We start from the raw sequence: 14175 nt of genomic DNA, 5'->3' as shown, positions 1-14175 counted from the left end.
TGGGGCAGAGAAAACTTGATGTGTATTGAGTAAGCCTTTAGTTGAAAACTTAAAGAATCATTTGACACGTGAAATTTATGTCGACAAAGGAAATGGCTTGTAGGTAAGTGATGGAGAACTTCTGTCTTTTGAAAGGTTTCCTGTTCTCTTTCCCTGTATTCACCACAACACTGGGCTGCAAAACACACCAATGAGAATTAGCAATTACTCCCCAGTGAAAGCTTATCAACCAAGCGGCCTTTTAGAAATGAATGGGCTAAGGTGAGACTGACAGGGTGCTCACCCTGAAAGTGGAGGAGCAACAAAATCTAGGTGATGCAGGAAAGTGGTTTAAATTTCCCTTACAATGCCAATTCCTTGTGCTATTTACTTTGAGGAACTGACCTGTAGAGCTGGTGGTAGAGATATCCATGTTCCTTGCCAGAGAATACTGTGTAAAAAACAACAGCCACACTTGTAAAGAATAGTTGTTGGCAGTTTATTTACAACAAAACACGAGGAAAAATACAATATTAAAAATAATAAATAACTTGGAAAAGTCAGAAACTAAGTGAAATGGATGAAAAATATGACAATCAAATTCTCCTGCTTAGCCTTGCATTATTTAACATGCAGAGCAATTCGAGACTTGGTCCTTCTCTGATGTAGCAATGTATTGCCTAATGTAGCTATCATAGTTCTAAATAAAAGAAATGAATTACGAGACATTCAAAGTCACAGGGAATTACCACAGAAATGAAATAAAACAATGAAACTTCTTAAAGTGACACCATAAGACTACAGGAGATTGTAATTCAATGATCATGCTGTTCATTTTTAAAGCAAAACATTGTTAGACTTACTTAGCAATTTTAACTTACACATATAAAACCAAGTCCAAACAATGGAAACTGAAAAGCTCCTATCGATAAAATCATGAATTCTCTCTTACTGTGCTCACTATTGAAAAGCACACTCGTTTGGCATATTTCAAATGCTAACACATTGTTCTGAAGTTACAGTGCAGCAAGCTTCAAAGCAGATTTAACAAATTTAGCAGTCTTGTTACAAAATAAAAGTCAAGGAACAAACATTTCTGTTTCCAATTCTCTACAGCAGCAATTAATGCAAATTGGCTACTAGATGTGACAAAATTACCTTCCAGAATAATCAAAAAAGCCAAAGAATAAGGTCAAATATTTTCTTTCCACAGGATTTATCCAGTCATTTACAACTACATTCATAAGAAATCCCATTCAGCATGTTTCAGGAATGTGCTGCTCCTCATCGTCTTTACGGGTATCTCCTTTTTGAATTTATTAGGAGACCTACTGTTCTAAAGACCACAATGAACTGTTATTTTAATTGCTCTCTGTGAAATATGAGCAAAGCTGGGAGAAGGCTTTAATAGAAACCCAAACAAACTAATCACATTATTTGCTCTGGACTGTATTGTCCTTACTAAAAACTTCCTTCCTAGCAGAGCTGTATCGTGTAATTCTTTGCCCTGGCAGAGAATAGGAACACAGCTACTGTGCCTCTTCAGCTTTGCTGGGTGCCAACACACTCTTAAGAACGTATTCACCAACCACGTGATTTATTGTTGCGAAAGAAGTGGTAACACCTGCAAAATACCTTTTTTCTCCTCATATAAAATGTTTGAAAATACAAGAGAAAGCACTGCGACAAAATCAGTAATGGAAACAACCTCTTTGCCAAATGATGTTACTGAAATATTCTGACCTTCCTTTCCATTTAATTTTTTTGTGATTTTGTGTTTGCTGGGAATATTTGCAGGGAAAACGTTATCCTATATAAAAACGTAAAAAAACAACAACAACCACACACAGGAAAAGAGATGATATTTAAAATTCTTCTGGGCAAACTGGTTAATTGCTGGCTGATGGGGAAAACAAAGCGGAACACAGCAGAGGTTACAAGCACAGGCAATGGGAAGCCTGGGATATTTCTTACCCAAAGCGATGAGACACTACATCTTTTTATTTGCCTTCATTAGCGAGCAAAAAGGAGGCAATGTGGATAATCATGAACCTCATTCTGGCCAGCAGTGAACTCAGGCTGTTTGGTCAGTAAATCTGGCACTCCTCTAGAGCAGTACTGCGTGGTAGTAGAGCTATGGCAGCAGCGCATGCAGGTGGAGGCACAGCATTAAGCGGTCTGGCATTTTGTCCATAACATGATCAGCATCTTTCTCCTACAGTATTTATCATGCAGCTAGTAAGTTGTGTCCTATTCAGGCATGTTAGTAATCATCATACATGTCTCATCTCCAAATCTTATATGACATGATAATCTCCATATCCACACGGCATGAGAAACGAATCAGTTAAATACAAGTAAAGATATGACTGCTTTGGTCTAATAATCTGCGTCAAACCCAGACACCAAAACTCATATAGAAACAGTAACACATAAGCACAAGGAAGTGATGACTAGAGCTGGGCAATTTCTTCTTGGGCAAACAACAAATTCTTTAAAAAATAAGACTATCAATAGGCAGAGGTGACCTAAACTATTTTGATATCTTAAATTTAGGAAATCAAAACCAATAATCAATGCTTTATCTTTTCAAGAGTTTCCCTTCTCAGGCAATGTTTCAATCATGCTACTAAATTTAAAAAAAAAAAAAAAAAAAAAAAAAATTAGACCAGTTATAGTCATTATTATTATTTTTCACAATTTTAAGATGAAATCATTTACTAACGAAGGAAAGTTTTGTTTGCAGCATCACAGTAGCTTTTTTCAAACAAAAAATTATCACCTGTTAGTTTACTAACTACACAGAATTACAACCTCTGGGAAACACAACGTAAAACATGGACAGTAAGTGGGAAAATACATGAAGTCAGATCATAGCTAACCTACAAAGAGCTTCTAGATTTTGCTAGCTACAGGGTTTAAACTATCAAACAAATATACACTTGTTTTCAGTGCAGGTTGACAGCAGAATCACCTTCCCTGCTCTACAACTACTCTAGAAATACCACACATTCAACATAACTTCTATTGGATCTACAGCCATTGAGAAGTTCAGTGCATTTAAGCCAGTCAAATCATAGCATTGTGCAGAGAAGATGGCACAAACTTCCTGTAGAGGTAAAAGGCCATCCCCAAACTGATTGTTCAATATTCAGTGATAGTTCAGCTCTGGAGGACTTTTTTGCATCCATGTACATCACCACCAGTGGTACAAAACACTACTCACTTTAATCATATGATTCAGGTAATAGCTATCATTACTGGGAATAGAACACCAGCCTATTTAATGCCTACTACAGCTACCAATTGAAATAGATACTGACAACATTAATTAAATAGCAATTAGTCTGAAAGAGAACAAAGTACCCCAAACGGGGGGCCGGAAGGAAGGTTTCTCACTGAGTTTACTTTTTGATAAAAAATGAAGGAAGAGAACACTTCTGAAATTCATTTCTCTTCCCCCTACAATCTACACTTCCATTCTGGGAAGTATCCTTTCTGTATTTTAATTCCTGAGATTGAAGAGTGATTTCATGTGCAGACCAGGAGGAGCACTGCTGTTTCCTTAATGCCATCCTATGTGGGACTGAGAAGCCCCAAGATTCATTTGCTTTTTCAAGTGACTGATTTTATTCACCCCTTCCCTAGAGACAGTGGTAAAGCCTAGAGCCAGCTTACTGACAGTAGAGATTGTGCTGTTTAGGAAAGATGAGAGGCAGGAAAGAAAAAAGAGTCTCATATTTTCTTTCCTTTACATTCAAGGTCTCACAGGGTAACTACCACTCTTCTTCCAGAGCAGACAAGACAGAATTCATTGGTTTTCTTTCTCAACTGGCTCGATTTAGCTGCTTTTTTCCCCCAATCTTGTACATAGAACACCATTGACGAACACCAATATGAACTTAAGTTTTATCACAAAAGGACAGGGGAGAGCTATTAAAATACATTATCTACAAGAAATAGGTGGTTTCTTTTACAAATTCTGTGCAAGATAGAAATACTTAAATGGCCTCAAAGTCAGTATAATTAATTACAGTTGGGGCTTCATACAGTGATATTTTAGATTTGAAAAGTTTCATTTTTTTAGCTACGCCCCAAATCCTGAGTCATATTAAGCACGATATGATTCTGAGTGATTGTTGTTGGTGTTCAAGTACAATGAGTGTAGGTCAAGGTTTATGAGTACACACAGGAAGCCTGAGAACAGGAAGGATTTTAAAATCAGTTAAAAAAAGAAGAAAAAGGGAGCTTTTTTCCTGTTAACCCTGCATTCTGGTTGGCACAGATTTGCCTCAGAAGTCCTTGGCAGCTTTACTAAATACCTATTCCTAAATATAAATGCTATGACCTAGATGTGGATTTGTACATAGAGATACTGCTAGAGAAAGATTTTCTTTTATAGAGTTCCCCTCAGACGACTTCATCGTATGTCAGTAAGATGTACCATATGGCTTGGAACACTACTTTAGATATATAAACTATGTTCTCTTGCATGCACTTCTCTGAAGATTATGAGGATCAAGTCTGAGGAAAGAAACAGTCTTTCCACAACAGTAAAATTATTTTAAGCAAAAATATCCAAACATCAACAACCAACCAACCACCATGATCTTCCTAGAAACTACAATATGTTACTCTTGCTGTGGTAGCCATGGCTTATCAGGAGGAATCATGCTGGGTTAATTTAATTTTTCTTTTTCTCTGGATCTGGAAGAGTGAGGGTTTCTGGTGCAGACTTTTTCCGAGGCCGGTCTTTGGGTACTGTTAGGAAGTCAGGAGCATCTGTAGAGAGAGGAGTTGATGGAGCACTAGATGGAGCACTGCGGGTTGAAGAAGGCATGGAAATGTTAGAGATAGATATTTCAGGTGGGAAAATGCCAATTTTCTTGTTGGTAGCTTCCTGAGTTGCTCGTTCAAACTCTCGGACTTCATCCATCGTCATGTCTTCAACAAGAAGGAAAACAAGATAAAGGGCATGTTAGAATCATTTTGAATGATGATTTCATTAACTCAGTTAAACCACCTCAATCCAAATTTTACATCAGAGAATGTCTGCTTATCAGTCATATCACGAAACGTCTTGTAAGAATTCCTTCCTATTTTAATGCATTGATTGGAGTACAATAAATGGACACTGTAAAATAAAAGAAGCTAAGCACATTAAGCACATATTAATAGGTCTGTCTGCATCTGGGTCTAAACTGAACTAAGAGAACTACCTCTTTAATTGCTGGAAAAATCAAGATATTTCACAGGCAATTAAAAATACATTTGGATGCAGACTCAGCAGGTAGAATTCTTCAGAACTACAAACAAAACTGATGATATTTTTCTTTTTTTTTTTCATCTAGATTATGAGCATGAACTGATAAAAGGGTTTGCTTCCTCCCTGTCATTATCAAGGGATGAAAAATTCTCTCTCCCCATGCACAGCTTCCATTGACTTCTAGTTACAGTGGCACACAAATAACTGAGGCCATCATACTTTTCTACTACAAATTCCTAAAGAATTCTCTCTGACTTGGTACAGTCACAACATGCTTTCCAACAACCCAATGCTTAATACCTTGGAAAACAGAGGCAAAATGAGATGAGAGGTCAAGGACACTTTGTACAGAAAAGGTCCATGGGATGTTTTAAAAGGAGTGAAAGTCTTCTGTCCGGTGACAAATGTGTCACAGTGCTGTAGAAACCCACAAGAGGGCAGAGTGAACCCAGCATAAACGTCCGATGATCCTAAAGGTCTTTTCCAAGCTAAATTACTCTATGATTCCATGATTTTACGTTTTCTAAACTGAGCTGTGCAAAAGTTTTTCTGATAAAATCCTAAATGAATGGCAAATAATTTGAGCAAAAACATCAGTAAGGCACTTTTGAAACCTGCTGCTCCATGCCTGTACCACCTGCAAGATGTCCACTAAGCCAAGTGAAATAAATTTTAAGGTTTTCAGTGAACGCGACAGTAAATGTGTGTTTGAAGGATTCACAGAATGAAATTCAGCATATTCAAATCCACCCCAAATCGAATGGAGCAAAACCCAATATCTGATAAATACCAACTGAAATAGTTGACTACTACCAAAGAGGAAAAAAACAACATTTGAGAGGATGTCCAGAAAGTCTCTTCTGAATTCTCTCTGTGCAATTATTCTATAAATCCCAATAAATCTTTGGGAGACGTGATTAAAAAAACAGTCAGCTGATAATTCTGTTTATTTTTTTGAATATATATCAGATAGTTCTGCTGCTCCCTGGCCCCACTGTCACTACAACAGCAGAGTCAGGTGATGTTCAGGGTAAGAAAGAAACTTATGATCTAAATCATGTGGGACTTTGGTAGGATACAGATAACTCCTACTTCATATTCAAATAACAAAAGTCATTTCTGCTTCCACTTTCTCTTCTTTCTTCTCCATTGTTATCAACTTTATGACTATATAAATCTCCTGGTATATGGCATTCTTTTTCAAGACTGCACTTTGGCAGTTCCATTCAGGTTTCAATAAACCATTTTACAGATTCTTTGCTTTCTGTGAAGTAAAACAAACAAACCCAAATATAAATAACGGCTTCTTAATCAACTTAAGATTCTGGCACATTTGGATGTCTGAGACACGGGACTGGCAATAGTGCTTACCATATGTATGACAAAATCCTATCTTTTCAGTACATATTATCCAGCTGCAGGCATCTGTAGCCTTAGCTGTAAATGTTATATAGAAGAATCTTTATGTTGTATTCCAGCATATGAAATGCACAAAACACACAAGTTGCCAGCTGCCCTCTCACTTCGATGCAGACTACACTTCAAGGACCCTTTCAGCCTACAGAGCTGTGCCACTTATGAGGGGTGAGGACTAAGCAATTTTCAAATCTGAGATAAGTGCTGGAAATAAACAGATGGTCTCAGAGGAACTGTACCTACTTGTCTTTGAGACAGATTTGAACCTGTTTTGCTGATTTTCATTGCATTTTGTTCTCTAACACAGTGTAGTCTTTCTGAACCCAAACTGTTTGAAAATACTCTGACATCAAAGGAAGACCATGCATTTATCTCAATTCTTTTTGATTGAGGTGTTCTCTACAGAATAAAATAAAGCTTATCTTGAATGAATCAGAGTGAAACAGGACAGGAAGACTTATCAGTTTACTGTCCATTTAAGTGAAGACTGATGGAAGTCTTAATACAAAATATTCTCCAAGACTGTCAATTTTAAATTCAGATATGAAATACTCTTTGTCCCTTCAGCTAAATTTCACTTTTCAGCTCACACTTGCTTTAAAATCACCTCTGTTCTGATTTACACTCAAGCAAAACAAGTACTTACCCCGAGCTAAAAAGGTTCAGACTGTGGGAAATGCACCTTCTGTCTCTTTTTTCTTTAATGACTAATTCTGTCCTGACCTCCATGGTAATTTGGCTACATGTGAACTCAGAATGGCAGATTTCCTTCAAACCCAAATGCTGCAGCATAGAGCCAAAGTCAAATCTGACTCTCAGTCTATGCTGTAGGTAACCTCATATAGGCTGGTGAGACTTCTTACTAAGAACAAAGGATTTAGGACAAAAGGCATTGCCCCACACTTGTTACCCGAGTAAAACCATTGCTGTGTTCTACAGTCAGTAGAAACAAAAGAATAATATTTTTAGAAGCAAATATTATCACATCTTTTCTATTTGCAGATACTAATGTTTTTCAATTTTAAGCATCTGCTTGAAGTGCCTAAATTAAGAACCCAGCTTCTTACAGTTTCCATAATCTGAATCAGAGCACCTACACAGAAATCTGCACTTCTCCACAGACTGCTGGTATACACTTCTGAAAGCACTTCCTCTATAACCTCGTTGGTAGCTGGTTAGTGATGACATTAAAATCAGTAAGTCAATTAGTCATTCACTTTCTTTCCCGGTCAACCAAAAAATTTTACCAGTCTCACAGACCCTTTCCACTCCCCACGTTCCTGGCTTTTTGACTGAAGCACTCTGAACTTTTGAATTTTTAACTATTCAAATAGTAGAATGCAAAATGGATATTTAACAACCTCGTATGTATCCAGCTGAGATTGGATAATTTTGTTTTCTCTGAAGATAAGGAGGTGCACATGAGCCCAAACCCACCCTTTCTTCAGTGGCCATTTACAGTGCAAACAAAAGGTATGATTGCACTCCAGGGAGTAAAATATTATTTTTATTGAGGCAAAATCTCCCAGAAATTCCACTGACTGATAAGCAAGATCAGCTGGCTGCTATTCTCTGATCTCTGTGCATCTATCAGTTGAGGATGGGCAATATGTTTTAAAAATTGACATACTCTTGCTTTGGCATGGCTCTCTATTTCATCCACAGTAGATGAATGTTGGTTGCAAACTTTAATGTTGGTTTTTTCATGCATATTTTTCTCGTATTCTCGAACATCATCCATAGTCATATCTGTAAAAAGTTCAAAATTGTTGGCATTTTCCACCGATTCAAATGCAAACTTAATCTTTTAAGGAGAAGGTGCAAGGAATACAGTATTTCAGCAGAAACCAAAAGTGATCTAAAAAATAAAAGCATGGAGCAACTAGCTTTATGAAATTTGACTCATAAAGGTAGTTAGAGCAGCCAAGGAAGGTATAAGAAGGTTTAGTCAAAGGGAGCCAGAGAACAGGAAGGAGTGGAAATTGTTTGGGAGAATCTGTGTAATGTAAGGTAGGCAAAAAGTATTCAGGTGCAGGCCTTGGTAAAAGCCAAGATCTTCTAAAATCTTTTTAGAAGATCCCTTGCAGTAAAGGATAGAAGAATTATAAAGATTTACTTACCTTTGTAGGAACTTTCTAAAATATGTTATCTTTGCACAGTATATCTTAAAACCAGCAAATACTTACACTGTTAGAACACAAATCAGCTAAGATTTTAGGAGCTAATACTTAATCACACTAATAAGTGGATTAATAATGAATACATTAATAGTTTTGTAGTCTCAAGGCATTTAGCGCATTCTAAAAGTTACAGGTACTTTACAAATAGCCCTAATTCTAGGATCATCTGCCTCTGTCTAGGCATGCCTGGTGTTGTCTAACTAGTGAACAGTGCCTTGAATGCTTGCTATGTAACTCAGCTTGTTAAGTCATAAATCACACTGTTAGGAAAAACACAGGATCCAGTTAGCTGACTTCTGGCCTCACTCTTCTCAGTATTCTACTTCTGAGTAAGGTGTAAATGAACACAATGGCTGGCAGAGTATTGATCCATTCTTTACTATTATTTGATAATTTCAGAGCTTCAAGAAACGAGCCATCAATCTTTTATAAATCACATTAAAATACCACTTTATTAGCATAGCCTACTCAGAATTGCATACCACTGTTGGGAATGTACACCATGCTTTTCTTCTCAAGGCTATCATTTTTCTCAAGTTTATTATGTGTCACCTGGATCTGTGAATTTTTATATCACACCACTTCTTGTTATGTGATATCAAGGTCTTGGTGTATTTTATGAGATAGCTTTTAAAGAAAGATACAGCTTCAGCTGCTATATCCATGGCATGCTGTAATACATTTATCATTGAAAATGAAATCTACAATTTTGAACAAAATAAAACAAGAAATACCCTTAACTAACACTTTTTTAACCTATTGGTTTTACTATTGCCTGTAACAAAAGACAAGCTTATGAGCCACGAAAATAACATACTAAAGTGCATTTTGCCAAGCAGAGAACATGCTTTTTAGTAGTAAGCAGCATTCTGAAAATAGATTTTCTTAATAATAAAGCTAAAAGCAAGTTAGTAAATTTAATGACAGAACACATTCATGCTTAGGGCAGCAGTAAGAGTAATCAATCAGTAATATCAGTAACATACTATGTTTGATAACTGAATTTAATACACTGGTTTCTTGATTTAGCAGACTTTCATCATCTCAGTCTTCCTCAAACTTTAATTTAAAAAATATAATAACAGACACATTGAAGGCACACAGACTCTTTAAAAACAATATATTTGAAAATTTCTCTCCACACAAATAAACATATCAAGAACAGTATCATAAAAATTTCACACATCATATGTATTAAATTGCACTGGTCGCATTTAAATTGGACCTCACTTATTTTGGGTAAAGAAATACCAGGTTTCTAGTCAGCAATTCTTACCACCTATTATTCTTAATGTGAAGAGGTGTAAGGGCAGAGTTATGCCTTTGACAATGCAGTGTATAAAGGCTGCAGACAGCACAGAATTACCTAAACTAAATTCATATCTATTTTAGTTAGTCCAGATTTTTTAATGTTTTGTACATAACCTGAGAAGTAAGCACTAAAATCATAAGCAATTAATTCTATAATTTCAAAAAATGTGTTTCTGCAGGTTTATAAAGTCACTGGAGATGTCTGTGCTTACACCAACTGGGGTAATTGGTTGTACTTCTGAGCAATACAGAAAGGCACTGCTCTGACTTCCATCTGAACTCAGAAACATTCTTCCACATGAATGGCTCAAAATCATTTCCAGAAGGTTATGGAGGACTTAAATAAGCTTTCTAAACATATTTCCAAATAACTATCATGTACTAAGAGGGATGTTTTAAGTTATAGAAATATGTATGATTATGGCTACATCTTACTGAAAATACATGTACAAAGGACAAGTCCCATCAACTTATATAACAGAGTTTTCTGTTTTGATATCTGGAATTACTCTACTACAGAAAGCATCCATTCCTACAGCTGTGCATGGATTCAGTTTTCACAAACAGCTGCTGTTGAACCAATCCTTATGGTTTTTACATTCAGATTTATTTTTCACAAAGGATGTTAGAGTTCTATATTCTCTTTATTGCAGTATATATTAATTTAAAACTTCCCTAAAAAGCTGAAATTGTGTTGGATAAGGCCCTAGGAGTTTGCAGTAAGGAAATAATCAAATAAAATCTGCAAGCAGCTCTCCATGTAGATGAATCCTGCCAGAAGCAAAAGATTCTACCTGCCTACAGTGCAGGATGACTGGATTGATGTCTTCATTCTGAGTTGCCTGGGCTATAACAGCATCCTGTATGATGCCTACTGGCTGTCATAACATACAACCTACTCCTGTTAACAAAGAACCTGCTGCCAATGAGCCCTGTATGTTCCAGCGAAACTGAAATTACTTCAGATTCCTACATGAACAACTTATGATGGGACCTGATGGCCTATGAAAACAAATGGAAATCTGCTTTTAATTGTGATAAGATTCTCACTCACCCTTTCAAGTGGATTTAATTTGCAAAATACTTACCATACCACTCATCAACCCAGGCAAAAGCCTGTCGGTGACCAATCAGGAGTATATCTCTGACCACCTGTGAAACAAGGAAAAGGTTAAATACCTTTGCAAAAATAGGAAAGCAAAAATCAGCAAGATTTAATGTGAAAAATATACTGTCAGTTTTATCCAAAAAAGACATACTGTAGAGAGTCAGGTACATTGGCTCTAAAATCTTGCAGTACAATCTCCCACTTCAAGTGGAACTACTGCCAACACTGAATCACATCAGCATGGATATCAATAGCATGGGAAGCTACTTGCTATGTACAGAATACCATAATTTTTGGGCAAATAAATGGGAACCTTTTCCTTGTTAATTCTTTAAACGCGTGGAAGGAAAAATATTACAATCTGGCTGCCATGCTATTAATGAATTCTTTATTTTTTTTTTACTAGACTGACTGGAAAACTTTCCCACCACCTGTTTGTAAGACAAACACTGTCCATCATTGCTACTTGAATATTACTCGATCATACTTACAAATACCTGAGCTCAAATTGATCACAGCACTAAAAGCATTACTGATAGTTTTTCTCAGCCTTAGACCTGAGCAACTGCTGGCTTTGTTAAGTTTCTACCCAGAGATGAACACTTCGGCTCTACTTTCAGGCCTTGAAAAAAATCCAGCTGAGCTTGCTGCTTCCAGCAGAGACACAGATATATTCCTGTGCAGGACAGTACTCGAGTTCTGCTTATGTGAAGGATAAGAAACAGCTCCTGTTTCGCTCACCTTGTGTACAAATTGTTCTACCCTGGTTTGAAGTCCCCAAACTTCAAATTTCACAGTCACAAGTTTGTAGGAACACATAATGGGCTGATGGGTCTCTCTCCAGCCTTCTTTTAACTGGCCTCTCCCAGTCTTCTGTGACTTGAAATATTTAGGATCCTGCACAACAAAGAAAACACGTTCAGAGATCTTGGAGAGTGAGCCCTGTTTGTCAGGTTGCAGAAGTAAGTGTTTTGATAAGATAACATATGAAAACACACTAATAAACATAATGAAAAAGTAATGTAAAATTGACTTAAATAAGCACAAGGATATAATAAAATCAAATCCTTTCTTTAATCCAACAGCCAGTAAGTTGATGGCACTCCTGGAAGATATCTTGAAGCTCATTTGATGTAGGACATCTTCTGCTGTAGGAAAACATGTTCTTGCAAGTCATTCCAAAGCAATGCACTCCGAGTGTTATTTATGGCCTTTGGAAACAATGCTACTTCTTTAGAACTTGTTTCTACACTGCTCCCCCAGTGTGACTCGCTTGTCTTCATGAAAGCACGTCTAGTTTAAGCTCTGACATGTCCAGAAGACAGGACCATGGCTGATAAGACCCGTTTGCAGTTTTAAGTGACTGGTCAAGCACAAAACTCCTCCAATTTAGCCATTTCCATTTACAACTGAGATACAGTATGTTTGGGCAAAACACTGTAGAGCTAATTTAAACACTGTCTCTTTAACTAACTGCAAAATCAAACAAATTGGTGCTGAAATTACAATACCAAGACAAGAATCAAACAAGCAATCAGTAAGGATAGCAGTTCAGTAAGGCTTGCTTTTATTCAGACAGGACAAAGTTTTTACTATGAAAATGTTTTCCATATCTGTATGATTCCACTGCACCTCACCTTATGTCCATTCCTGCTACCTAAATTTTGAAAATGGAAATAATGTACACATAAATATTGATTTTCAGAAGAACTTGAAGATAATGAAGTTTCTGTAAATTTATATTGCAGCTTCTGAAATGTGTCATTGAGAATAAGCACCAGTCCTCAAAGCTGAGACCTGAGAAAACCTCTTACATTCATCCTCTGTTAAAAAGCAGTTATCTAAGTGTGTACGTAAATGATGTGCTCAATGGAAGATAAATAGGAGAGAAACAAAAAGAATTGGTAAGACTACTCTGATTTTATTTTTTCCATGCAGTTTGATCTTACATATCAACCAGCACCACTCCTGTTTAATAGGTGCACAGTTAGCTTCTGTTCTATTCCATAAACTGCAGCTCAGTCATTAAAGCTCCTCTCCAAAGTTCTAATGAGGTGACAGGCTTCTTTCTCTGTGAAAGACATTGGTTTTATTGCTGACACGTTCTTTTCTAAATAGAAACTTTAAACTTGAACCCTAATAAGGCTTCAGTGTTAAATTACCATAAAAAACAATTCAGCGTCATCATATATCATAGCAACATACCTCTGTATATCACAACTCATAGTCACATGCTGTTGCCATTCTTCTCACTCAATAAAGCTTGACCTCAGATTGATCTAGATATTTTCTGGTTGAAAGGGCTGTTTTATAGCTCATTACTGCCTGAAGCAAGCAATATAGTAATAATAATAGAAAGAAAAAATAAAAAAGGAAGAACTAAGATGCAAAATCCTTTCTTAATGGTTCCATGAATAAAGAAACAGATTACAGAAAGTGTCATTTTAAAGATTTCTGCTAAATACTACAGAGTAAAATAGGCATTTCTTTATAAAAAGGAAAATCAAAAGGCAATAGTACGGAGGGATCTGCTGTTTCTTACACGCACACAGCACTGCAGTGACGATGCCATTTTACTGATGAAGCACTTTGGATGCACCTTGTAATAACACTGAGTGTTACGCAGGGATGCTCTGTAACCCTTCTATCACAACCAGAGCCATAATGGAATAACTTCAGTACAGTCCAAAGGGATTAAAGTAATGAATTTGAGTCAATACCAATTTTTCAAAATTTATAAATAAAAGTTCAGTGATGAACAGCTACCCTACGTGACTGCTAAGCTGTGCACAAGAGCTGTGTCTTGTTCAACTGCAAGCACCCTCTGCGTGGGTACAAAAAAAGGAATTTTTGTTTTTCTTTATTTCTTTCTTATAAAGCTAACACAGCTGACAAGTGGATTCATAATGGAAATC

General features: G+C 36.6%; 1 protein-coding gene across 1 annotated transcript in view; it reads right to left on the bottom strand.

Annotated features, from left to right (window-relative positions):
- Positions 1-454: 454 nt before the first annotated feature.
- PITPNC1 (phosphatidylinositol transfer protein cytoplasmic 1) overlaps positions 455-14175 on the bottom strand; it is a 72402-nt gene continuing 58681 nt past the window's right edge. Inside the window, exons 7-9 of the mRNA XM_031598817.2 lie at positions 12002-12157; positions 11241-11304; positions 455-4923 (exon numbers count right to left, since the gene is read on the bottom strand). Coding sequence (XP_031454677.1) covers positions 4664-4923; positions 11241-11304; positions 12002-12157 — 480 coding nt within the window. The 3' untranslated portion in view covers positions 455-4663. The remainder of the gene's footprint in view (positions 4924-11240; positions 11305-12001; positions 12158-14175) is intronic.

The sequence above is a fragment of the Phasianus colchicus genome, chromosome 20 (assembly GCF_987193195.1).
Source record: "Phasianus colchicus chromosome 20, bPhaCol1.hap1.1, whole genome shotgun sequence".
In the NCBI taxonomy this organism is placed as follows: domain Eukaryota; kingdom Metazoa; phylum Chordata; class Aves; order Galliformes; family Phasianidae; genus Phasianus; species Phasianus colchicus.
This window is presented reverse-complemented; position numbering and strand designations above follow the sequence as displayed.